This window comes from Eublepharis macularius, chromosome 2, assembly GCF_028583425.1.
Source record: "Eublepharis macularius isolate TG4126 chromosome 2, MPM_Emac_v1.0, whole genome shotgun sequence".
In the NCBI taxonomy this organism is placed as follows: Eukaryota; Metazoa; Chordata; class Lepidosauria; order Squamata; family Eublepharidae; genus Eublepharis; species Eublepharis macularius.
The window spans coordinates 94,788,182-94,815,877 of NC_072791.1; the positions used below are offsets into that span (position 1 = coordinate 94,788,182).

The 27,696-nt window shown below is 38.5% G+C and overlaps 1 protein-coding gene across 1 annotated transcript; it reads left to right on the top strand.

The window, feature by feature from the left end:
- The first annotated feature begins 1,308 nt into the window (after positions 1 to 1,308).
- Positions 1,309 to 27,257, top strand: FBXO3 (F-box protein 3). Its single transcript, XM_054972041.1, has 11 exons — positions 1,309 to 1,428; positions 5,766 to 5,855; positions 8,950 to 9,113; positions 14,638 to 14,752; positions 14,852 to 15,056; positions 16,167 to 16,212; positions 18,976 to 19,060; positions 21,117 to 21,239; positions 23,575 to 23,690; positions 24,401 to 24,591; positions 26,052 to 27,257. Exons 1-11 carry the CDS (start codon positions 1,322 to 1,324, stop codon positions 26,175 to 26,177), a joined length of 1,368 nt encoding a protein of 455 aa, XP_054828016.1. The 5' UTR covers positions 1,309 to 1,321; the 3' UTR covers positions 26,178 to 27,257.
- The last annotated feature ends 439 nt before the right edge of the window (positions 27,258 to 27,696 follow it).

The following is a 27,696-nucleotide window of genomic DNA, read 5'->3' on the forward strand; positions in this document are numbered from 1 at the left end:
AAGAGTTTTTAGGTAGGTTTATATTTTGATAAAAAAGTTGTTTTCCTTTCAGGTGACTCAAACATTTTAAGGGAGTACACACAGTGTGCATGGCATAGATTAGGGCTATCAGTCAACTCATTACACAACAGATACTCCTCCTCTGAACTGGTAGAGAAAGTGTTGTATTTGTAATTTGGGACAATTTGAATTGTATCCAAAAACCTCAACATCAAAAACACAATGGAAAGCTGTGCCCAATGATATTTTATTAATCTCCATGGTAAAGATCCGAAGTGGTGTTAGTGTTGGCAGCCCTCAGTATCTCCTCCAGAAAAAAAGTGGCATTGCTAGTCAAGACTGCTATTGTAATACAACAGACCCATGACAACTATAGATCCCTCTCCTAAATTATCTTTTCCAATTGGAGAGTTAGAGGGGGGAGTTTCAAGTCAATAAATGAACCCTGTGGCTTGGCAAGTAACCATGAAATTGCTTTACAAAGAAAATACTCAAAATATGATAGTGTTCCAACTTGTAACAAATATTTATCCAAAACCCAACAACTCTACAACTACAGATATAATCATAATTGCTATCAACATAATATTTGCAGACACAGGATCTTCAGTAGCCTTCAGAAAGGGCACTCTGAACACAGGTAAGACCCAACAAATAATGTGTCCAGTGATACAAAGAGAACAGCAAGTCCAAAATGTCTACTTATAGAAGTGCAGGGCTGCTTCTTCCCCTATGTGCTTTTCAACGGCTCCTGCTCTTGAGACTTCCTATCTCTGGCTTGGGCCTGCAAAGAAATCAGCCGTTTCCTCAGCCAAGCCCTAGGCCTTCTCTCGCCTGCTGCAAGCCAGACTCACTCTGCGACCTTTTACTCCCCAGACTCTAAATTCTAAACTTTTAATAAAAATGAAACGTTTAAGAGAAAATGGCACGGGTTACACTATGCTATTCTTACTTGCGATTCCGTGTAAACTCAGTTGCTCTCAATGGTCTTACTTTCAAGAAAGCTTGTACGGATTGGGCCCGCTTGCGGGGAGAGCAGAATATAAAACGAATAAATAATAATTATTCCTGGCATCCCATGCCCGGCGAAGCACTACAAACACTTCAGGCATTGATGCCTCTTGTATCTGAGGCTACCGTTTTGAACACGCCATCGCCTGTTGTGTGTTTTGATAACAAACCAGCGTGAGGGGCGAGGCGGAGCCTGTCAGCCGGGAAGGAGGCCTCTGCCTCTGTTCGACTCAATTAGTCCAACCCAAGCTAGCTAGGGAGGAGCCTGAGACCAGGAGCTGAGCGAAGGGCCGACAAGGGAGGCGTCAAGATGGCGGCGTCAGTTGAGCTGGACCTGCAGCCTCTTCACCTGGAGCAGCTACCTACTGACCCGCTGCTGCTCATCCTTAGCCTTCTGGATTATAGGGACCTCATGAGGTGGGGGAACTTGGCCGTTGTGGGGAGGCACCCTTGGGGACTGGAAGCTGCTGGGCTCGGCGCGTTGCTTTGTGCCGCATTCTGTACCTTGCAGAGACTGAACACTTCCTTCCTGGCGGCCGCCCCAAGAAAATGGATAGGGAGTGGATGAAGAGGGCCTCGGCGGCGGCGGGAGGGATCGGTTAGAGTAACAGGAGAGGGAAAGTGCAGGGCCGACTTTTCCTTAGGTAGGTTATTAATGGGTGCTTGAGGCGGGTCATATAGTGAGAGGCATCTTCATGGGAACTTAAGAACGAAGGGAAGAGGGTGTTTCTAGAGGTGAAATTGTGGGAAGGGGTATTTTTTTGGAAGGGAAAGCTGACTAGTTATTTTAGTCTGTGGAAATCAGGTTTTATCCCCTCCCCCCTCTTACTGTCGCTTAATTATTATTAAGGGCTGTTTTGGGTTTCACAGTGAGATTTTTCTGCCATGGCAAGTGTGAGTAATAAGTGCCTTAAAAAGGGCTCCAAGCTGTCTCTTTGCTGACAGACAGGTTTCTTTCACCGTAGTCTGGCTGTCTCAACAGGTGGTTTATTCTGTGCAACATGTTAAAGCTGTTCTGCCCTAATGCCACCACATGGTGGGTTCTTAAAATCCTGTAATGGAGAAATGTGTATTGGTAAGATTTTCAATGTAAAGGGATTTCCTTCGTAGTACAAGAAAGGAAGGTTGAAAGTGAAGCTTGGGAAACTGAGTAGCACTGCAAGCTTATGGTCAAATTAAACATTATGTGAAAACTGTGGCTATTGACTTTTCAAAATGAAAAGTAGTAACAGAAGGCTGTCAGAGTGGGGGAGATACTGTTAATACTTTTCCTTTAACCTTCCCCCTCCATACTGTTACACCCACAATGTGAGTAGGGAACAGAGAGCTGCCCATGTCTTTTTGCCCCATAAGTAGAAGAGTCTTGAGGGGGAAAGACTAAATATGGCCTTCCTACCCTTTCCCTAGTCAAATCTGCAGCATCCTGTGGCTGCTTTTCATTCAAAAACAGAAACCCATTGGTAAATTAGCTATTTAATGGCTAGTTTGTCCTTTAGCAGCAAATACATACATTGTATTAATTGAGAGAGGGCCATTGTAGTTGTGAAGCTCTCCCTGGAATATTCATCTGTCCCTTCCATCACTTTCATTTTTTTGTTTCATTTGCTTGCAGTTGTTAGCTGCCTTGGTTGTCCTTGCTGGGTCAAAAGGTGGGACATAAATTTTGTAAATACATACATAGATATCTGTGGTGGCCAAGAAGGAAAGCAGGAGACTTGAGCACAGGGTGAGCAGAGTGCTTGTAGAGTTAGGTCTCTACTTTCTAAATATTTTGAGCCTTTGACCACTTTTGGAATTCTGATACAGGGTAGTGAACCCAACTACAATATGTCAGGGAGTGAGGTTATGCGTAACACAATATGAACTATTAATATCTGGAGACTTGTTGCATCTATTGGGGAAGATTTACAAAATATTACTGCAACGCCATACAGAAATGGAACAAGTCAAAATTTATATGATAAAATGGATGCAAAATTTTGGGTGAACCATTCCGATGGACTTTTAGGAAAACTTATGGACTAAAGACATAAAATTTACGGGCTGCCAGTTACTGAGAGAAAATTGGTATAAAATGTTTTTTAGATGGTACATTACTCCCAAAGATATTGCAAGGATTAGTAACGGTTACAGTGGGCATTGCTGGAAGTGTCAGAATATGGATGCAACATTTTACCATATGTGGTGGACTTGTAAGGAATCACAAAAATACTGGATAAAAATACATGAAGAGATGCAAAAGATTCTCACACTCAGATTTGAATTTGAATTAAATCTGAAAAGCATTCTCTTAAATCCAAAAAGAACAAGGAGATCTCTTCCGTTATATGGTGACAGCAGCAAGAGTATTATTTGCAGGAAAATGGAAAACCGATGCTTGTCCTGGTCTCCCAGAGTGGAGAGATAAAATTTATGAATATGCTTCAATGGCCAAACTAACTACTTACCTACAAAATAGGCCAATAACCGACTTCTGGAACAAATGGAAGGATTTCTTTGATTATTTAGGCTAAATTAATTGATACAGTAGCTTAGATGGAGGGAAGCGAAGAAGAGTGAAGGAGAAATATCATGTTTGGCTCAGGGAAGCCAAATATGTAATAATTTCTTTATTAGCTTAAAGAAATTTAAAGGTACTGCTTGTTTTATTCCCAAGACTTTTATAAATGTATTGTTTATATACTTATTGGTTGTATAAGATGTATTACTCTCAAATTATTGTTTAATTTAGAATATGTTTAACTTTTATACTATGCACTTTGAAAGTGATGGCAGTTGAATGCACAGCTTGTGGTAGATGAGGTTACAGTGATCAGCAAGCAAGCAACATTAACATCAGGAAACGTCAGGAACTACAATGCCAAGACCACGGCAATACAGCCCGGAAAACCCACAACAACCATTAACATTCTGTAGAAAGTGACAGGAAAAGAGGGGAGGCTGAGCAAGAGTAAAGTAATCATCCAGTCACCACATGAATCTTGTAGCACATGTGGTTAAAGTCCTAAAGGGGTTGCAGTTTTTTTAAAGGAGAGGGACCAGAAATTGAAAGAATTTTGCATATGCATATATGCATTTCTGAGCATATGGTGGGGATAAATGAAGTTTATTTAAAATATTTTCACATTCAACGCACAGAAGAATGGATAAGGGACATGTAAAGAAATGTACATGTACTAAGAAAGCTGATAAAACAAACAAATAATACTTGAAATTATGTTACCCACAAATTAAAACTTTGTATGAAGCACTGAAGGAAACTGAAATAAACAAGAAACCAAAGATGTAAATTTAAGGGGTTGAGAAAATGAAATAGACATTAAAGGGAAATATAGAACAATAAAGAAAATGCCATCTGATGTGCTTAAAATAATTATTGAACCATGATTTAAAGTTCAGGCACTTTTAAAAGATGAACGTAACCAGTAATGGAAATGCAAACAGGAGAGGGGAAATGAATTTTAACATTAGTCAGTCTAAGTTGAATAGAGATCAAGTATGTGTTCAGTAATGAAGTATAATCATACTTGCTCCATTCTGTTACAATTCTTGCTAGTTAAACAGAGCTTCTGTCCACACTGTTGAAGACTTACTATTAGAGTTATGTGTAACTTCACTTACTGATGGCTCCACCTCCTGAAATAGCAGTTTTGTGGTTGTACTCACGACCTTATATCAGAATTCCAAAGAAGCCCATAGGCTCTAAAATGTTGGTAACCATTGGAATAAATGGGCTTCAGACAGGGAGATCTGACATTCAAGTAATGGTTGTTACCTTTGGTGCATAGTGAGTAGAAATAGGGGAGGAAGAGTAGGAGTCCGAGTAGGAGTCCTGTAAGAGTAGGAGTCGTGTAATACCTGAATAGATCCAGTGGCACCAGCTTCCAGAGCTGTGGTCAATGAGAGTTGTCCTACTATACAACAGTTACTGTAACTGTCAATTTTATAAATGAGGCACTACATTTGGGCATTTGGCTGATGAATATGGTGTCTAATCATGGTCAGATATTTGTAAAACATTAAATTATAGCCATAAAAATATTTTTAATCATCATCTAACATGATACTTGTTCTAATTACAAAAACAGTCATTGCAAAGCAATGAAATGAACTTCAGATTTTTAAAGATAATTTTTCCTCTTACCAATGTTAGATGAATTTTCTATAAATTCAGACTGTGAACTCATTCTTCATCTTTATCCTGGACTTCTATAGGCCTAATCTAGTGTTACTGTGTGTGGGGTGGTGGTGGTGTATGAGACAGACAATGCATTCTTCCACCACATTAGGTAGCAATGAAATAGTCTATGAAGTTATGATGTAGTCCCTTATGCCAACCATACAAAAGGTAGATCAGCCCCAGTTAGTTATTAAGCAGGTGGGAGGATGGGGAAGAGAGCACACCTTACAGTACCATTCTGCAGTGGTGTATACAGATACTGATCCCTAATATTGGACAAGAGTATCCTAGTATGCATTGTCAGTTACTGCATGGCATCTGATTCACCAATGAAAACTTTGGTCACTTCCTAGGTCCTTATATTAGGTTATTTGAACCAGCCATGCTGTTTTTTCTACTAGAAAAATAAATAAAATTAGCATTGAGGATCTCTGTAAAATTAGCATTTTGAACTGTTCTAAAGCTCTACAAATTCTTCAGCTTCACGATTCATGATGTTGATATAGTGATAAATACAGTATCCAATCATTCTGTTATGTCTTGAAAATAAGTTTTAAAATCACTCTATTTACAGCTGCTGTTGTGTAAGTCGTAGATTAAGTCAAATTTCTAGTCATGATCCGTTGTGGAGGAGGCATTGTGAGAAATACTGGCTTATGTCTGAGTAAGTATGAACAGCATGTGATTTTCATAAACTCAAACATTGCTTCTGGCTGAGTTATGTTTGTTTAAATCTACTGAGTATGCACTTGCAGCATTTCCTGTATTATAAGGTTGTAGAGATGGCTTGGGTTTCTCTTAACTTTTGGAAGAGTGTTAGAAATTATGAGAAGGTAACCAGATAATACTTGAACATGGTTACATTTGGCCTTCTACAATGCTGGGGTAATGATGATTCTTCTGTAGATCTGATCAGTGGTGTAGCATGGGTTACAGGCACCTGAGGCAACTCCTGGCCAGTAGTGGCCCTTGTCACCACATGTGCATGCATGCAAAGAGCGCGTGTGTGCTCCCAGGACTGCATGATGACGTCACTTCCCAGAAGTGACGTCATCATGCAGGGTGTTCCTGCTCCCCCTGGGAGCGTTCCCACAATTCAGGACGCTTGCCTCCCCACCCGTTACTTGACAGTGCGCTCCCGGCCAGCAGCCCCTGCAGGAGCCAGAGGGCCAGCTTGGCGCCCAGTGAGCCAGCTGCCCCATCGACATGGCAAGTGGGCAGGGCAGTGCGGGTGGTCTCCCAGCCCTTCCCCACATGCAGCTTCCCGCACAGCTGCCACCAGCTCTGCATGCTCCTGGCCAGCAGCTGCACCTGCCACCCTCTCTTTGGCGGCGCCTGGAGCAAGCAACCCTCCTGCTCTCCCTAAATATGGCCCTGGATCTGATAGAACATCTCTGTTTAAGCAGTAGACCACTCTTGAATGGTTCTGTGGGCCAGTTAAGATTGATTTCTTATTTTCAGAAATTCTTGAGATTAGGTAAATTCTAACTTGTGTTTAATTTACACTCCTAAATGATGCTGTATTAGCATTCCTTTAGAAATCACACTCAATTTAACATATTTGAAAATTTTATGTAGCTCTTTTGTTTGTCTTATACCAGCTATTGAGCTTTTTTCTCATTCATGGACTGAAGGGCTCGCAGTGCAACCCTAAACAAAGCTACGTCCTTCTTAGCCCATTGACTTCAATGAACTAGAAAGGTGTAACTCTGCATAGCATTTTACTGACTTATTTAATGAGAAATGTAAACTTCAGTGGTGTCTTCTTTCTTGATAGTGTCTTATGTAATGTTCTTCTGCTCCCAGTATACTTTCAAAGGTTAGTTTGGTGGATTTCCTGAAACTTAAAATTCTACTACTTAGTAATCCTCTGGGTTCCTGATGTAACAATTTCTAAACAAGAATTCCTTCAGCGACAAATGTGCTACTGGAGCTTTCAGAATGCAGATCAATATAAAATGTACTAGGTTAACTTCAGGCCTATTCATGTATACTTCTGAGCCCATGTCAACTACAATTTTGAGTTGGCTCATATAAAGCACTAGCTGTGTTGCTGTAGACCAATTTTATTGTCAGCATGCTGCTGTTTCATACTAAACGCAGGCTAAGCTTTGTGTGAGAGCAGTACTTTATAGTAAAATGTCGTACACTTGTTTATGTTGCTGTTCTAGTTAATTGCTGCTCGCCTTAACACACTTGTTTTTACAGGTTTTAATTTTCAGAGCATGTTTGTTAAAATTCATACAACATTTTCTTTTTGTTGTCCAAGTCCAAATTTCTTTTGACTAAGAGATCATAATTCATTTCTGTGCCAAAGTGTCCATTGCCTGTGGGATATTTTCTAGAATGAATTAATAAATAAGAAGCAAATTCCTTTTTTATAAAATTTAAGGGTTACTTATTATTTTTTCTGTACTACTTGGAATAATGAACAAGTATAATTTCTGCCTACTTTTAAAGTGTCTTTGTGAAGATTATTCCATAGTGTTAAAATTATTGTGTTATATGGGCATGATTCGGGTAAAATTAAGCATTTTTATGCTCTGCTGTTTTCTTGTTGTCATGTAACATTTTTATATCCCACATTTCCACTCCTAAGACTAACAGTGCAATCCTATGGAAAGTTACTCCAGCCTAAGACCATTGACTTCAATGGACTTAGACTGGAGTAACTCTGCATAGGATTGCACTGTAAGAATCTGAAAGGCCCCTCAATAAGTATTACATGACTTGGTTCATGTTCTTACTATTAGTATTTATTTGGTATCCTCCATCCCTACTAGCTTTCTGAGTCTGAAATGATTACAAGAGCTGCATTCTCATAGCACTGGATATTATACTATCACTGGATCATCCATGCTACATAGATTGCTGTACTCAGCAAGATTTTCTTGCTTACTCTTGAAAAAAAATGCTAATTATTGCTATTGTTCAATGACAGCACAATATCCTACAGGAAAGCTTGGCAGCAGATGAAATTATGGATGAATTTGGCTTCTCTCCAACTGCTTTCTCTTACTTTCACAGGGAATCTAAGCAGCATTGGGGAAGGAGGGAGCAAAGTGACACAATCCTTATTTACCTACAGTCTAGACATTCCAGCTGTTGATGCTGTACAGGAGAGTTAAACTGAACACAGTTGAAACTGTAGTACTCCGTTTTGGCTGGATTACATGCATCCTAGACTTTTTGACTTAACTAAGGTTGGACTTCCACATTTAAGGAAACTATCATCTGAAAAAGGAAAACAAACAGAAGTGTGCTCTAGCTTTTGAGTGCAAAAACTATGAGTATTCAATAGTTTTATTTCTTTGCTCCCTTATGAACCTACCCAACCATTGCGGTCATCTTCTGAAGCCTTGTTTTGGGTGCCCCTACCTTTTGGGATTAAGCGAATGGCAATTCGGAAGAGACTGTTCTCTGTTGTGGCATCAAACTTCTAGAACTCTCTCCCCAGGGAGATTCAAATGTCCCCTTCTGTTGCCGTCTTGAGCCAGGGGCTGAAGACTTTTTTGTTTCTTTTGGCCTTTCCTCAGTGATTCCTCCATCCTGCCCAATATTTTAACTGTTTTTATGTTTCTGTATATGTGTTTTAGTTCTAGTTTTAATTATTTTAATGATGGTGTTTTTATTGGTTTTAATGATTTTTAAGAAGTGATTTTGTTCTGTGTTTTTAATGGCCACTTTGGTGTCTCTTATGAGGTATCATGATGAAGTATAAATTTTGTAAAATAAATACTTTTTCTTTATCTTTTTAGAAAGGAGAAATCTCAAAGAAATAAGAGTTGGAAGGCAATATTTATGGATATCTATTCTGATTTAGGAAGGTATATTCAGTATTATGCTACACTTAAAAAAGCATGGAATGATTTGGAGAAGTATTTAGCACAGCGCTGTCCTCGGATGATTGGTTCTTTGAAAGGTATTGTTTATGTGTGTGTGTGTGTGTGTGTGTGTGTGTGTGTGTGTGTGTGTGTGTATATATTAATGTCTCGGGTAACTTGGTCAGTGTTTGCATTTTTCTGTCTTAAGTGTATAAAACAAAGGTTTTTTAAGAATGTCAAGCTGCAGATACTTGTTAGTAATCATCCTAGGTGGCAAGATTGAATGCAAAGCCTAAAAATGTTATCAATACTTTTTTTGTTCTGTTTTCTTGTTCAGTTGGCAATAGTTGGGACCTTCTTAGCTCTGTTTCAAGAAACTCAGTAGAAATTGCGCTGAGCTGTGGATTTGGCATAATGATCCACAATGTTCATTTTCCGCCATGGCTACATATTATTAGGGCTGTGCAAAGGCAGGTTGCTTCGGGTTTCCTGATTTGGATTTACCTGAATCGGGAAACCGCTTCGGAATCAAGGGTATTCCGAAGTGAGAAGCCACTTCGGAATACCCGCTTCGTAAAGATTTTGGTTTGCCCCGGAAAGATTCGGATATCAATTTCAGTGGGGAACTGGCTCCCAGCTTTCCGGGAGCCTGGGGGGAGGCATTTTCTTTCCAAGGCAAACCAAACTTGGTGGGGACCTCCTACCTCTTCTCTAATGACCTCCCAAGTTTCAGAAAGTTTGGACTTTGGGGGGGCCATGTTTTTTTAAAAAAAATTTATTGGTGAGTACATAAATTTTACACAAATTCCCCATATTATCCAAATTATATCAACCCCCACCCTTTCCCCCCCTCCTTATAGACTTCCAACAGCTTTCCAACCCTTAACCCATCTTATTATTTAAATTACTTTTAACTATATTCTTCTAAATCTTATATATATTATATCCTTTATTCTAAGCATATTCAAATTCTTCTATATCTCAAATTCCCTAATGTATCCAATTTATACCTCACTATTTAACCTATCTATTTTTAATACAATCTTCTTAATAATAATATTAGCTTAGATTAATTAATAACGAAGTTTCCCCATTAATGGTAAAGTTACTTCTCTCTCCCCTTTATATAATCACACATTAATAGTTCTCAAACTGCCACAGTCCTCCTTTCACATCCCATTTTTTTTTCTAAATATTGTTTCAATTTCCCCCAGTCTGCAAAATATTCTCCTGGATCAAGATCTTTCAGTTTTCTTGTCATTTTGTCCATTTCTGCCATGTACAACAATTTGTAAATCCAATCTTCTATAGTTTGTATTTCTTGCACTTTCCATTTCTGCGCATATAAAAGTCTTGCTGCTGTAGTCAAGTAAAATAACAATGTTCTATACTGCATTGGAACATCTTCCATTCCCAAGTTCAGTAGCAGCAATTCTGGGTTCTTATTTATTTGGGTTTGCAAAACCTCATTAATTATTTCGATTATATCTCCCCAGTATTGCTTAGCTACCTCACAAGTCCACCACATATGATACAATGATCCTTCATGTTTTTTACATTTCCAGCATTTATCTGACATCTTAGCATTTCTAAGCACAATCTTCTTAGGCGTTAAATACCACCTATACATCATTTTATATACATTCTCTTTAATATTGGTACAAGTTGAAATCTTCAGAGTGTTTTTCCACAAATGTTCCCATGATTCCATTGTTATTTCTTTATGAAAGTTTATTGCCCATTTCACCATCTGGACTTTGACTGTCTCGTCTTCCGTATGCCATTTTAAAAGTATTTTATATATTTTCGAAATGTCTTTTTTACCTTCTTGTAAAATCACTTCTTCTAATTCCAAGTTTTTCAATCTTATTCCTCCTTTTAAACAATCCGAATTATAAAGATCTCTAATTTGCCTATATTGAAACCATCCATAGTGGGAAGATAATTCTTCTTGTGTTTTTATTTTTAACATTTTATGTTCCATCGACATTATCTCTTTATACATTAGACATTGTTGTTCATTATATATAGCTCTCGGATCTATTACTTCATATGGTACCACCCATGAGGGGATACCATCTTCCGTATAGTCCTTGTATTTCTTCCAGATTGTGAAAAGGCTTCTTCTAATATAGTGATGCAAAAACATAGTCTGCTTTAACTTTATCATACCACAAATAGGCATGCCATCCAAACAATTTTTTTATGTCCCTCCAAAGCCAGCAATTTACCGTCTTTTAGCGTTATCCAATCTTTTAACCAGGCCAGACAAATTGCTTCGTAGTATAGTCTTATGTTTGGCTATTGCAGTCCACCTCTTTCTTTCGAATCTTGTAATACTTTCATTTTCACACGGGGTTTCTTGCCTGCCCACACAAAGTCTGAAATTTTTCTTTGCCATTTATCTAATTGTTTGAAGTCTCGGATAATTGGAATAGTTTGCAGCAAAAACGTCACACGTGGTAACACATTCATCTTCACTGCTGCTATTCTTCCCAACCATGACAAATTTAATTTATTCCATTTTATCAAATCTCTATTTGTTGCCACAGTTTCTCATAATTATTTTTAAATAAGTCTATGTTTTTCGCAGTCAGCTCAATCCCTAAATATTTCACTTTATTAGTTACCTCGCAATCTGTTATCTCCATTAATTCTTGCTGTTTTTGCTTCGTCATATTCTTACACAATATCTTCGACTTCTTTTTATTCACGTAAAATTCAGCCAAATCTCCAAATTCCTTTATTTTATCTATTATTTTTGACATGTTATATATTGGATCTTCAACCATCAACATTACATCATCCGCAAATGCTCTGACTTTGTAGGAAAATTCCTTTATTTTTATGCCTCGAATTGCATCGTCCTCTCGTATTTGGATCAACAAAATTTCCAAGATCAAAATAAACAACAATGGAGACAATGGGCAACCTTGTCTTGTACCTTTACTTATTTTCAATTTTTGGTCAAATCGTCGTTAACTACAATCGCTGCACACTGGTCTTTATAAATTCCTTTAACTGCTTGTATGAAGTTTTCTCCCATTTGCCGCATTTCCATAGTGGCAAACATAAACACTTTACAACTGACTGACACAGAGACATACAAAAACACGCACTCCCTTTCCCCCCCAAGACTCTCTAACCCTTTTAAACTTTCCTTTACTTCACTCACACAAACACACACACAAACACTCACTTCCCCCCCAAGACTCTCTAACACTTTACAACTGACTCACACAGAGACACACAAAAACACACACTCACAAACACTTCCTCTCCCCCCCCATGACTCTCTAACCCTTTTAAACTTTCATTTACTTTACTCACACAAACACACACACAAACACTCCCTTCCCCCCCAAGACTCACTAACCCAGCAGTAAACTTTTAAAACAACACAAGCCAGAAACAGTTCCCCCCCTCAACAAAAACAGTGAAACAAACTCAATCTCCAAAAACAGCAACCATTAATAACAATATAAATAAGAGAACAGTTCCCCCGCAAACCAAAAACAGAAATGAAACCTCAAATTTCCAACAACAAACTTTTCAAAAACTCTTAATACGAACAACCCCCCTTACCAAAAGCAGTGAAACATTAAACTCACCAACTGCAAAATTTAGAAAAAAAATTAGAAAACTTCCCCCCACCCAGTCAAGCCCCTAACCCTCCCCTTCCCACCCCACACCCACCCAGACAACCAAACACCCCTCCCAGAGAAAATCCTGTGAGTCACTGACTCACTCACCAGTCCTGCAGTCCAGCGAGGGTCAGGCAGGCAGGAATCCAACAGGGGAAGTCCTCCGCAGCCAAACTGGAGACGAAAGCCTCTACCAGCCACAGCAGCAGCAGGGGGGGGCTCTCAAGTCTCTCAGTCTCTAGGACATAACGGAATGGAAGCTGGTTAGTATTAGTAAATAACTATTAACTCTTTTTTTAAAAATTCTAAATTTTAACCCCTCACTCCAAAAGTGTGGAAGCCACAGAAAAAAACTTTCAAAACTTTTTAAAAACTTTAAAAAGCCAGCCACTCTAGAAATGGAAGACAGCCAGAGTGAAAAACTTTAAACAGCGTAGCAGTGGGCAAGCATCAAGTTAAATGAACACCTCCCCCCCACCAACTAGGCCAAAGGCTGGGCACACACCAGGCCTTGGCGTGAGTCTGCCCCAGGGAAGCCACTGTTAAATTTTAAAAAAATAAAAATAAAATGCAAACTTAAAACAAATCCCTTCCCAATCCCCCCAAACAACCCCTCACCCAAAGAGAAAAGACCCCTGTGAGTCAGTGTGATTCACCTACCAGTGAGATGCAGGTCCAGTTAGCAGCAGTGTAGGGAATCCACTCAGAGTCCAGAAGTCTTCTTCTAACAGTTTTGAAGGCTATTCAAGCTTCCTGCCAATTTTTCAGAGTTGGGAGGGGGAAGGAGGAGGTTAGAGTGAGTCACTCACTCCTTCTCCCCCTCTCCAAAGAAAGTGCGGGAGGCTTGAATAGCCTTCAAATTGCTACAATATGTTGCAGGCTGCTTGCAAATGCAAGCAGCAGGCAATGTATTGCTCGCGGCTGCCCCAAAGCTTTCTGAAGCGATCCAAATCACTTCAGAAAGCCTTGCTTCGGTATTTCTGAAGCGGGCCCCAGCATGCTTGCCCCTCTTTGGAAATACAGAATATTTCCGAATCGGCTCCGCTTCGGGTTTTTTTACCCAAAGCGGATTCTGAAGCACACAGCCCTACATATTATTATAAAAAGTGTGGCAAGGACACACCCAGTATTGTAAATTATGGAAAGTTATTTTCCCCCTAAGCAATAGGGAACAGAATTCCACCTTCATGTCCTATTATTATTCAGCATTACACTTCTTCACATACCAAGTGATTTATAGGGAAGGTACAAATTTTAGTATGCTTCTATTTTTAATATGAATAATTACATTTCAAGTCCCTTTAGGACAAGTATGATCAACTTCTGTATTCGTATAGGATGTCTATTGAAAATGATACAGTTTAGCAGTAAGGTTTCACAATTATGTCTCACTTTAGTGTGGCTATGGCTTGTGCATTACATCTCCCTTTTGGTTTTGTAAGGTTAAAATTTAGAATATCTTTTACAACTTTTGAAAATAGTTTTGGTTTCCTTCTGAGTAAATTTTCTCCCTTCCCTTACTACAGTTAAGTTAAACATTGGTAGGTCCAGCACCAGAGACGAGATAGAGTCTGCGAACCATCAGTCAGCCTTTCTGTCTTTATAGTAGTGATCCCTGTTTAAATCTACAGTTTTAAGTAAGGCCAGGCTTCTTCCCCTTGCTTATCTTAAAAAGAATCCAATTATTGTGAGGTACATTATGATAAAACTTACCTGTTAAGTTTATGCACCCAAGTTTGTTTGGAAACAAAGCAACATTCATTGAGGCATTTTCATACTGTTTTGAACATAAGCATGAACATCTATTTCAGGAGGAAAAAAATATGAAAGAGAGAAGATTTGATACTTAAAAAGAACTACTTACTTCAGTGGTGCTTACTCATGAGTTTAGTGTTGGGACTTGAATCATTCAGTACAACATATGTTGTCTGTATTGTCTGAAGGTGTCTGCTAAAACTTAGTTTTTGAACGTTTATAGATAGTGTGCAGGAGGAAGACCTGGCTGCTGTAGAAGCACAAATTGGTTGCAAACTCCCTGATGACTATCGATGTTCATTTCGAATCCATAATGGACAGAAGCTAGTAGTTCCAGGGTGAGAAATCTGCTGTAATTGCTATTTAATTTGCTGGTATCTAAAAATTCAAAATTATTAATCAAGTTACTTTCTGCCCCTGTCCCCGGTTTGGTTTAGGTTGATGGGAAGCATGGCACTTTCCAATCATTATCGCTCTGAAGATTTGTTGGACATTGATACAGCAGCTGGTGGTTTTCAGCAGCGGCTTGGACTGAAACAATGCCTCCCCTTAACTTTTTGCATTCATACTGGATTGAGCCAATACATGGCTTTGGAAAGCGTGGAGGGTCGCAATAGTTATGAGATCTTCTACCAGTGTCCAGTAAGAGACTTATACATAGATCTTTTAGACAGAAAGCAAATGCTATCCTCAACAGAGGAAACTGTATGATAGACACAATGTTATTTTCCATGTGCACAAGACAGAGTAATACTCAAATCTAGAAAGTGGTGGTCTGTCACTTTCAACCCCATGATTCAACTTGTGAAGAAGGGGGATGAATATTAACAGGGGCATAGTTTAAATGAGGTAAATAGAAGGTTGATTGAATTGTGGACAGGAAACCAAAGATGAAGAGACAGGAAGGCTGGTGACCAAGACCTTTGAAATGGGGTGTTGGGGAAGTAGCATTTTACATGTTGGTTAGAATTAGCCTGTCAAAATATTTGGCTATGGTCTACATAGTAACAGCACATGGATTTGTTCTGGATTGGTCCTTAGGTGTTTTGAGAATTGAAACAATGTTATGTGTTAACATAGGTGAATAATTCTGTCTCTGGTTATGCTATGCTAACTCGTTCAGATGTAGAAACTCCTTTATTTGATTTATGGTATTTTCATGGATTGGTTTGCACTTCCTTCAGCAGTGAAAAATGCAGGGCACCTTATTATTGATGGTTATGCATCTTAAGTTCTATTTAGTTATCTTAAAAAACAATTCCTGCTTTTAAAATATCAGTTCCATATTTTGTTGAGTGCATAGCCAGGTTTTACAAACTGTAAATCTTCTTTCCAGTAGCTTATTGCATTTTACATCATATATTCATTCAGCTTTGCAAATAAATTCTCAAAAGCTGTTAGCTTGCTTACTCAAGCATACTAGCATATGTTTTGATTGTTATGGACTACAGTGTTTTAAATGATTTAAAAAACAACATAGTTTTCACTTTATAAAATGGACACCACATTTAAAAAATGGAACTTAGATTTGTCTGTTGAATGTGTGCAAAGCTGATTTGAGAATGCAAACTACCCATCAAAATGATTCTAGTAACATGATTGCTTCTGAGACCAGGACTAGAAATGTCTACAAAATTGAGAGAAAGCTTATTGTCATATAAAAATCTTATTGTGTCTCTTGGGAATCCATTTGGAGTTACAAATAAATAACCTTTCTTCTTTTCTCCTTTCCTCCCTATTTTTTCCCCAAAGGATCAAATGGCCCGAAACCCCTCTGCAATTGATATGTTTATTACAGGTAAAAGTATTCTGGAACTTGAATTGGAACAATTTTAAAAAGACATGTTGTATTGCAGTTTTAGGACATTTAGCATTCTGACCATAGCAACAAACCCATTCATTAATAAGTAGTGTTTAAATGATGGTCACTTAGTAGCAAGCAATACTATTAGGATTGAAGGGGGTGCTTTTCACTATCTGCTGGTTCCCGTGGCAGGCTGCTGCCACCAAACTGAAAAGGCTTTAATCCCTCACCAGCTCTTTGGGACACCATTAACACAGCTTGATTTAACCAAAGAAATATTTTTATTGTACCTCAGTAGAATATAAATTACAGAAGGCACATAGTATATAGGAAGATGCAGTGCACTAGGCTTAGCAGCTAATAAAAAGAAAGAAAAGGAGGAGGTCTAACTACCCCTTGAAAATTACAGAAAGTACCTGGACATCCCTGTGGGATGGGTGAACATCTCTTGGAGAGGCAAGGGATAGAGGCAAGCCTCCTTTAGCACTCTCCTTTCTCCATCCCTGATGAACCACCCACACAAAAGGCAGTAGCCTTTCTAAACCCTCGGAGGGGTTACCTCCATACTAGGGAGTTAAAACCGTTCTTCCATGGCTAAGCTGCCCTTATGTACATAGGTGTGCATCAGCCACAGAACTTGTTTTATGATGGCATCCAAAAGCTTAGAACAACATAACATCCATCCCATGATGTCACCTATAACAAACATCCCAAAGAGAGGTCAGTTTGAGCAAATGGTGTACTGCCTTCAGCAACTTTTATTGCCCTCTCCTAAGATCCATTTTCCCAGGGTTTGATTTGAAAGGTGAAGTATCAGCCAGCTTGATACATGAAGGTCTATTTGGTAATCCTTGACATGGTAAATACCTTATTGCAGTATCTCATGATGAAGCCTTGAGGTGGTCTACTCCTTTGCAAGGCATCTCACGAGGGATGTTGTGGCAACTAATGATGGGGAGGGAGGAATGAGAGAGGAGAAGAGGCTTTTGAGGTAATTGCCCTCTGGACTTACAGCTGTCCATTTCCAGACACTCTGGTCCATCCTTTTCATTTGTTTAAACCCCAGCTGCCCACAATAAATAAAAGGGTGAGATGGGGAGCATAAGCTTGATTAACTGGTAGGTAGCATGTAAGTATTGTATTCCCTAAAGGGCTCTCTTTTGGGATCCTACTAAAATAATGTGCTTAATTGTGAGGTAAGTATAAACCCTCTTTCATAGCTATTTTGACTGGACAGACAAGGCACAGATGATGATGAACAGCAAAGATTTATTTACAGAAAATAAGATGTGTAACAAAGCAAAGCTTTTGTGTGGAATACAGTATAGAATGTTCAACTGCGGCTTCAACTCGACTCCCTAGATATAATAAGTTTTCCTAATGGGAGTTAACACATTGAAATTGAGTCTCAGTTAACATATCCCAACACTGAGGGGAGATTTGATTTCCCCTTTCCCAAGACATGTTTCACCTCACAGGTTCTGTTCTCAGAAACTGCCAAGATAGATTTGGTACTTCTGGTTTTTACCAGCGGGTTTCTTTTACCATGGTACTTATTTATCACCTAAAAATAAGCTTTCCTCCCTACACCTACCCAAAATCCTTCCTGAAAGCCAAATAAAAACCCTGGCTAAACTGATACTCTTATCCAAAGCCGTGATATCCCCCCTCTGAGGGAAGAAACTTCCTTTTCCCTTTCGTAACTGAGGCTGGCTCAACTAATCCAATGGAGTTCCATGGGCTCTGATTGGCTGACAGTCACTTGGGTTTGCATGTGGCCAACACCACAAGGGTTGGTGGAGAACCCTGGAGAATAGGCCAAATTTTGATGATGATGCTTTGAAGATGAAAAGAACTAGGGGGAAGGCATAGCTTAACTCTTCCTATCAGTTGCTGCTTCCTGGAACTTCTTTCTCCCTTTGCACTCCAAAAACAAATAGATAAGACTTATGACACTATTTCATCTATGGGGGCCTACACCAGTGCGTGCAAGATAAATACTGATCTGCAGCACTGATGAGGATATAGCAGGACATGTGATACTTAACTCTTCTACGTTCTGCTGCTTGTATAACTCTTCCCTTTAGCAGGAAGCTCTCGGATGCAGGGGTGTGTGTGTATGCCAGGGGGACACAGTAGATGAGGAAGAGGAAGCTTTCCTCCCATCTGCTACTGCATTACATTTCACCATGTGTATTGGCCTAACACTCTATTTTGGAAATCTGTAATCTGAAATGCAGTAGATGAAGATATTTATTCTTTTCTTTTTGAAAAAAGTATATTGTATGCCTTTTTGTATGTGGTTTTCTTCAATTTATTTTGAAGAAGGGGATTAGAATTATATACTACATGGCTACTCACTATCTTTTGGCCTTTACAATAGTGCACAGTAGAATTATGTGTTCCAGATATACACATGCAAACATGATTCTCTTGGTATTTCTTGAAGGCAATGTTATATGGAACAAGGACTGGCCTAATATTACTGTGTAGCGTACTATGTGTACTATGGAGCATCTTCCCAATACTTTCAGGTTTGCATTATCTAGTTAAATTGGTGTAAGAACTCTAGATTCTTTTTGCATTAAGAAGTGTCTTGAATAAAACTATTGAGATTAAGCTTCCCATTGTGTTGAATATAGAATGAGGGAAAATTTCCTACTTAGGTAAATAACTCAGAGAACTTTGTTTTTATGTAAAATTAGTAATCAACTCTGACTTTATCTTTCCTTGTAAAAATCATCTTTTGGCATTTAGGTAGTTCTTATTTGGAATGGTTCACCTCCTATGTAAACAATGTAGTAACTGGAGGCTATCCCATCATCAGGGACCAGATTTTCAGGTATTGTGGCTTTGGGCTATGTAATGATTTATGTTTATTTTTAATCTTTCCTTGGATTTTTATTACAGCTCCTCCTTATGTTAATAATAATGATAATGATAATAACTTTTGATTTATAAACCGCCCTTCAGGACAACTTAATGCCCACTCAGAGCAGTTTACAAAGTACGCCATTATTATCCCCACAACAAAAGACCGTGTGAGGTGGGTGGGGATGAGAGAGCTCCAGAGAACTGTGACTAGCCCAAGGTCACTCAGCTGGCTTCAAGTGGAGGAGTGGGGAATCAAACCCAGCTCTCCAGATTAGACTCCTGCGCTGTTAACCACTACACCAAACTGGTTTTCTTATGTTACCTGAAACTTTTACTACAAGAGCACCCTGGTCACAACCAACACTCTTTTTTCTCCATAAACACAGAGCTCCAGGTGTTCTATACTTTACTCAGGCTTATACTTCTAGAATGCCTTCCCTTATGGGTTTGAAGTTCACTGCTAACACCACCTGTGGTGTTTTACCCTGTTTGTTTGACATATGTTGCTGCTTCTCAAAAGGTTTTTGCTGCCACCACAGGCTTTCATCTAGGATCTCCTCTGTTTAACAAATATTATAGGAAGGCTTTGTTATAGATGGTAGTATGACAGGTCAGCATGTAGGCTGTGGAGTAAAAAGGGGGATTTTTTTGCTTAACCAGAAGTAGAATTTATTTATAAAAACATAAGCATGATGTTTGCAGAGTACTGATAAGTGTATTGGTTTCAGAATAGATTCATAAGTTTGGTTTCAAAAATAGATGCATCTTCTTAAAGATATATTCACCAACCCAGTCACAAAGACTAATTTTCCACACAGATCTTCACTAACAGCTTGCCTGACCTAGTTAGAATAACCTCTTTCTAAAATACAAACTTTCTTTGAGATACACAGACCCAGGCACACATACAGTTTGCCTGATTTAAACAGAATTACTCAGAACTCCACTCAGATTCACTGAACATGACAAAATGAACACTTCCCCTCAGTATTCAGACTAAAAACTGCAGTTCAATCTGCCTCCTATTAGTCTGTGTGACTGCTTATCCTAGAGTCAACTTTCCCAAGATTGGAAGGGAGGGGAACGTGGGTAAGATGCATTGGCAAAAGGATCACAGATCTATGGATCTAGCTCATGAGTAGGTAGAAGATACAGGTTTTATCAAAAGGAAATATACACATGCATGAATGAATGATTAGGCATTAGTAGCCCTTTATGCAGGGTAACATTAATTGTGTGTTCTCTCGTTCCAAATGAAGTTGATGGCAGTTGTTTACAAATGGTAGTCAAAACTATGGCTCATAAATTGGTGTTTGCAGTTACCTTCACAAATTAATATAAAAAGAAATTCGCTTTTAACCTTTCCTAAATATATGAAACATGGTTTTGCTGCCAGTGTTCTGAACATGGTGAGACTATGGAAGTATGCAGCTAGCCAAATATGTGGACATTTGTGGGTTGTAACATAAAGAGTTGGCTGTCCAGGGCTGCTCAGTCTGCCCAATATCCCCCTTTGGTTGCTACAGCCATGTGTCTCCAGCTTAAGGTTCATGTTTCTGCTAATTTGGCCAGCTGGTTAGCATCATAATGTCTGTAACTGCCCTTAGAAATGTAGGTTTCCTGGAACTTGATTTTTGACATCTTTGTGGCTTGTGGACAACTTCTTTTTTAGCAAAATGGGCTGGGATGTTTTTTTTTTTAAATTGAAATAAAACGACTGTGCTGTCAGAATAAAATGTCACTTTACAGGTTTATTTGATGCAGTGAATATAAAAATATTCAAGAGAAGTGGAATATCAGAATGCAAATGTGTTTAATGCATATAATAACTTTGTTAGTCATGTGTTGGTGTTTGGCAGGCTGAAGCAGAAATAGGTAGACATCGTTTTACAGCAGTGTTTTATAATGGTTCTGCTTGAATTGTAGAATGCATTAATTTGTCATGTGATACTAAACTGTTGTTCAGTATTTATCTGTCTTTAATATCATATAAGATACCTTCATTTTTAAAGTTTTTTTTCTAGATATGTCCATGATAAGGATTGTGTAGCAAGAACAGGAGACATTACTGTTTCAGTCTCAACATCATTTCTACCTGAACTCAGTTCTATACATCCACCTCATTATTTCTTCACTTACAGAATCAGGTACGAATATTAAATAAACTCCATCTGTTGGTGTTGGTAGACAGGCTTTTGCTTCTTTCATTTTATTTTTTAGAACCCTGTCATCACTTTACTATACCTCTCATTGGAGCTCATTAATATAGCACTTTTGTTGAGCTCATTAATATAGCACTTTAATTATAAATGGTGCACATCAGTAATGTAATCCCATCCCCTCACAGTAGTGTAGTTTAATATATTGCTTTCATTTTGTGTGAATGTTCTTTTGAACTCTTGGCACTGCAGTGCACATCTAGACTGACTTTTGAAAGTAGCAAGATGAGCACTCTCATCCTCTACAGCTACCTTCCATCTCCCTTCCTTCTTAGTCTGAGACGTTTAAAAGTAGTTACATATTCTAGAACAGGGTTCCCAACCTTTTGGACCCTGCAGGAACCTATGGAATTCTAATATAAGGTAGTGGGCATGACCACAAAATGGCTGCTGCAGACAGTGGAGCCAGTCACAAAATGACTGCTGAGTGGAGTAAAGCTAATTATTGTGCTTTGTATGTGCTGACATTATCCTCCTTAGATCATTTTTTAAAATGAATATTGTTTTAAAATATTTTCTTGCATACATGCAAAAAATTATGTATATTCAAAAACTGTCATCTGGCAGTATCAGTCTTCATTTTAGGGGCATCTTGTAGTTATACAGAAGGATAATGAAATAACACTTCTTCTCCTTTACATGAGTCTTTCTCTTATCAGCCCGGCTATTTTTATCCTTGTAACAGTGATAACTGGTGCTGAAGGGCTGAGAGTCTTGCAATAAGAGGTGCTGCTCAGATTTTAATAGGAATATAAATAAAGTGAACACAGTTTGATGATGTTATTATCAACTTCCAATCAGATTATAAAAATGCATTAAAATTGGGAAGCTGTGATGACTTTAAAAGACATTCCAGTTAGGTGTATAAAGCATTGTCGGTGTGTTGACCAATCAGGTTTAGTCAGAAGCAAGCCTCATTGTGTTTTCATTATGTTACTCTACTATTTGCACAAGTAAACTACTTTACATAAAGCCACTGTTAGCATTATAACATGAGCATCAAAAACACAAGTCAGGTATCCACAGTAATACAATATGAGAAGATACAATAAAATCCCACAAAAGCAGCTGATACTAGTATATAATGGGGGGGGGGGGTAAAAAGGGATTTTTTTAAAAAAAGAAAAGAAATTGTGTGTGGGGGGGAATAAAACACACATGTGGAGGAAGCCAAAATGTGGAAAAATAAGTGGTATAAAAGCAGGCAAAGGCTGGAGTGAGTGCAGGGAGAAGAGGAGGGATTTTAAAAAAATAAACTGAAAAGTGGATGAGAAAGAGAGAATAAAAGTAATACAACCTAGAAAGCCTGAGTCTGGAAGGGAAGAAAAGGGTGATTCCAAGGCTGGGATAGAGTTTGCTTTGGTCCCAGAATGTTGCAGTAGTACTCAGGAGGAGAAGCACAAGGCAGGTTTGGGGTGAGGAAAGAAGGACTGTTGAAGCCAGCCAGCCTACTTTTGTCCCAGGCACTGCTACTTTAGAGGAAAACGGACTGGCTGGCTTGGTGAGGGGAGTCTTCCCACCTGCATTCAACCAGCCAGTTTGCTCTGCTCCCAAGGCAGCTGCTCAGCAGCAGCAGTGCAGGGACAAAAGGACACCAGCAGCTTTGAGCAGGCATGACTTTTCTTATGCACTGGCTGTTGTGTTCTCCTCCCTGGTTGCAACAGCAGTGCTCTGGGCATTTCTCTCTCCTCCTGTTCATGCCAGCCGGCTTACTTTTGTCCTGGGCTGCAGCAGCAATATTGGGATAAGAGCAAGCTGGCAGATTTTGTTAGGAAGGGCTTTGTTTTACTTGTCCTGTTCAGACCAGATGGATTTCTCTGGTGCTGTGCTGTAGAGTTCCCACAAGCAGAGCAAACCTGCTTGCTTGTTTGGCTGTGGGCTTTTCTGTGCCCCGCCCCCCGGCCAGGCTGAATGGGTGGGAAGGTACATAATTTAATTTTAATTTAATTCATTATATTTATATTCTGCCCTCCTCGCATCAGTGGGCTCAGGGCTCGGGGAAGTTTACATTTGGTAGTGAAGATCCTTCTGCTATGGTTGCTGCCAATGTGAAGCAATGAACCCTGCTGGGCTCAAGCCCAACCTGGCACTACCTACTTCTTGAAATGTTCAGTAGGTGCCAGAAAAAGTGTCCTTGAGCACCCTAGCAGACACAAGGTACATGTGGACCCCTTTTCTTAAACATTTCCTTGAGGTATTTGTGGAGAAGCTTTGCTATGGGAATGACATCACATTAAAATGAGTTTTTTGTGTAACTTGTAAGGATTGAAATGTCCAAAGATGCACGTCCAGAGAAGGCTTGTCAGCTGGATAGTAGATACTGGAGAATAACTAATGCCAAAGGTGATGTGGAGGAGGTTCAGGGCCCAGGAGTTGTAGGTAAATAATACTTTTCTGTTTCAAGATAATGCTATTTGGAACTGCATTGGCTCAGATTATGTATGTATGCCTGTGTGCTCTACCATGTAACCATTATCTTGATTCACTAGCATAACCTTTGTGTTCATTGACTGGCATGGGTATTTCCCAGTGAAAACCATTTAGGCTCCTGAGACCTCGTGTTATTGGTTTCATTGGTATATGTATTGTGATTTATACATTTTATGTATCTGTCTCATTGTGTGTCTCTTTGGGTGTTCTTTGCGCTAGAGATGGGCAAATAACTTAAACAATAAATGCTGGCAGTTACAGGAGGTGGGGCAGGAAAAGTGCAAAGATTGTTTTAGCACTTTTGCCTACATATGTCAGACCAGGGGTTATAGTGGTACTTTGTCATTCACAAAACAGCAGCAACAGCAACAACAACGGTCCAGCAGCCTTTCTGTTTTGCAATGATTCATGGAAAACAAAGAGGCAGGCTAAAAATGTGATACCAGAACTATGTTGAGGGTGCAGTGTACTTTTTTCTCTTCTAGATAGGACTTTAAAACTCGTCTTTTTATGTAAATGCTCATATTCATTTAATATGCTATTGAAACAAAACTGAAATTCTAAATATAGTTTAAATGTTTTAAAACCTACATGTTAAGTAGCATATCCAACAGTTTGAACTCTAAAATTGATGTTCTCTGCTAATTTTTCTTCTACAGGAGAATTTCCAATAATAAGCCCTGGTCGAGTTTATGAATATACTAGCTGTACAACATTTGCCACTACATCAGGGTACATGGAAGGATACTATACATTCCATTGTCTCTACTACAAAGACAAGTTTTTTAATGTTGCCATTCCTAGATTTCATATGGTTTGCCCAACATTCAAGGTATCCACAGCACGCATGGTAAGAAGAAACTGTTGCTGATTTTTAGAGTCTTTTATTTGTATTTTTCCTATAAAGCATGATATGAAATGTCAACAAGTCTTGCGCTGCCCTCTATTTGAAAAAAAGTATAGAATGTTAGACTTGGGTCAGGTAAAAGTGGATTCAAGCCTTATTTCATTGAATCACTCACTGGGTGATTAAGGCTGCAATCCTAAGGACATGTTCCTGGGAATAAACACCATTGAATAAAAGGAGACTTACTTTCAAGTAGACCTGGTTAGGATTGCCCCATACATCATGATCCGTGTTATAGTTCCAAGTTTGTAGAATAAGATGTTTTTAAACTGGACTTATAAGGGCAACAAGGTTTGCTACCCTTGGAAATAACCATAGTGAAAGCTTTAAGGATGTTAACTTTTCAGGCATCTTGAGGAACTTTTAAAAGTATGTGTTTATATAATTTGATAATGTTTCTTTTCTCTATTTTTATATTTTGCTTTTTTGTATAAATTTTAAAAACATCTTACTTTGAGTATTTTAATCTGTGGTTCTGCAGCTCAAAAATTAAATACAAAAAATCATAAAAACAAAATTAAAAATGACAGCATCAGATTAACCATTAATCTATTACCTACTGTCACTCAAAAAAGATACAATATGCAACTCTTTCTAAAAGAGTAAGATAGTTGAACTCTGACCTAAAGGGAGAGTATTCCAGAGCCTTATCAATTATAGTAAAGGCCCTCCTTCTGAAAACTGCGCTCCTTGCTTAAAGCAATATTGGAATATAAATTAAAAGAATATGCCTGTGTGGGGGCATACATAGAAAGGAGTGGTTTCTAAGGTATCTGAATTCCATGCTGTGTAGGGCTTGTGTGGGTATGGCATAGGCAGAATTCCATGCTGTGTAGGGCTTGTGTGGGTATGGCATAGGCAGAATTCATCGGAAGCTGCATTCTGCACTAGTGACAATTCTGAGATGTCTTCAGGGGCAGCGCTAAATACAGGAGGTATGGCAGTTAAACCTGGAAGTTACAAAAACACATACCAATATAGCAACATCGCCTCTGTCTTTACAGGGAATTTTGTGAAATTGAGTGAAATCAAGACTATAAGGCATTTAAAATTAAGTGCCTTCTTAAACAGTTGTTCATACTACCTTTTGATTTTAGAATGTCTATCTACTATAGCACTCAGTGGTGTATCCTATAATAGATAAAAAACAGGTAATACTGTTCAAAACTATAGTAGTTAAAGTGCTGCAGGGTTCAGGGACTTTGTACTGAGTAACATTTAAGGCAGCTGTAGAAAACGAAACTAATAATTGCAGTCAACACAAGGCACTAATTTATTTGTCTTCTGCAATGATACATACTGCTTTTTAGATATGTTGGTAGTAAAAAAGTTCATTTAATTTTGTTGGTAGTTTTTGGAGGAATATCAGAACCTAAGCTGCATGATTTTGTTTTTTTCATTAGGAAACCAATCATAATGAATGTGTTATGGATGAACATGAAGACTCAACAGACACAGATGAATATGAAGACAGGCATAGAATTCTGGACATTCCTGCTCCTTCTGGACGTTGCCCATGGCACACCTGATCAAACTTTCCAAAGACTGTTGGCCACTGAAAGTGGATTCCATGGGGGAATAACTTGCACAAATATTTCTGAATATTATAAATAATAAGCAGTGGAGCAATTAACATGAATGCTGGTTCCAGTTCTGTCTTGCATCTTACCAGATATAAAAACAGATACATTTTTAATCTGATATTTTTGAGAGAGAATTTGTGGGGTGTAGACAAATGTGGGAAGTCAGTAATGTGGTAAGGTTTGTTCTTTCAGACAATTTAAATTTGGAGGTTCTCATACATTTAAATTTTATTTAAAATCAGAATGGTGTTGATGTTTTTTTTTCTCACAAGCAGTTTAACAGTGATGGCAAAATGGGGAAAAGGCATGCCATTTTACAATCATTTTATACTGCTCATCTATACTGCTACAAATGAATGGAAATCTTGCAGTTGAATTTATGTAATAATTGGGTGATTTTGTACATTTTAATATTAACATACCACTAGCTAGGTAATTCAGATGTGTTTGAAATGGAACTGATATTTTTTTAAAATTCTGCATTTGGTCTCTGATCATATTATAGGCGTTAGGAAAGCGAGAAGTGTATTACCTACTACATTTTCTCATTTATTATATAATATAAATATGTAAATAGTTTGATTCCCCCCCCCCCACATGCCATTTAACTATTATGATACAATTTTCAGTATAGATGTCTTTTCGTGAACACTACATGGATTTTTATAATTTTTATAATTGTTTGGCTGAAAATAGGGAGAGAACTCAATACTAGTTACAGCTAAAATATGTGCTTTAATGATATATAATGCAAAAGGTGGGTTATAGTGTAATGTAACAACTGTATAATTTTAAAGTAGAGAGAAAAGATATGATAAAAGAGAAGCAGTGGAGACGCATATGGTTAAACAGTAATGACAGAACTGGTTCCTTGAAGATGATACAGGAAAATCTAATAGATCTGTGAGCTTGGATTTTGATAAGTTTTAAACAATGACTTGCAATTATGGGTGAGCTGGGGTATTAGTCTATCACTTTACTATGTACTGAGTAAACTGTTTATTAAGTAAATACTGCTAAAAGTAATGGGGCTCAAATGTTCTTCAAAGTGCTACATGAGCTAGTTCTTCACCAGGTTTTCTCAATATACAAGATGAAATACGTATCAGAAGAACTTTTCTGAATCTAGTCCAGCGTACTGTTTTCCACAGCACCTAACAACATGCCAAAGAAGGTCCCACAGCACAAGGCCAGCTATCGAGACCATTGATAGACACAATCTGTGTTCTGAGTCTACTGCCCATCACTTATCTGCAGTGTTATCTCCATATTCTTCACACTATAATTTTATAAACTACTGTCGCATCTTTCTCCTCCTTTTCCCCCAGCATCTTTTTTTCTACACTGAATAGCTTGAAACTTCTTTTTTTTATAGAGAATTTGTTCCCCTTAATCATTTTGATTGCCATTTTCTAGATCATTTTCAGCTCTACAATAGCTTTATTAAGGGTGAGCACCAACTGTA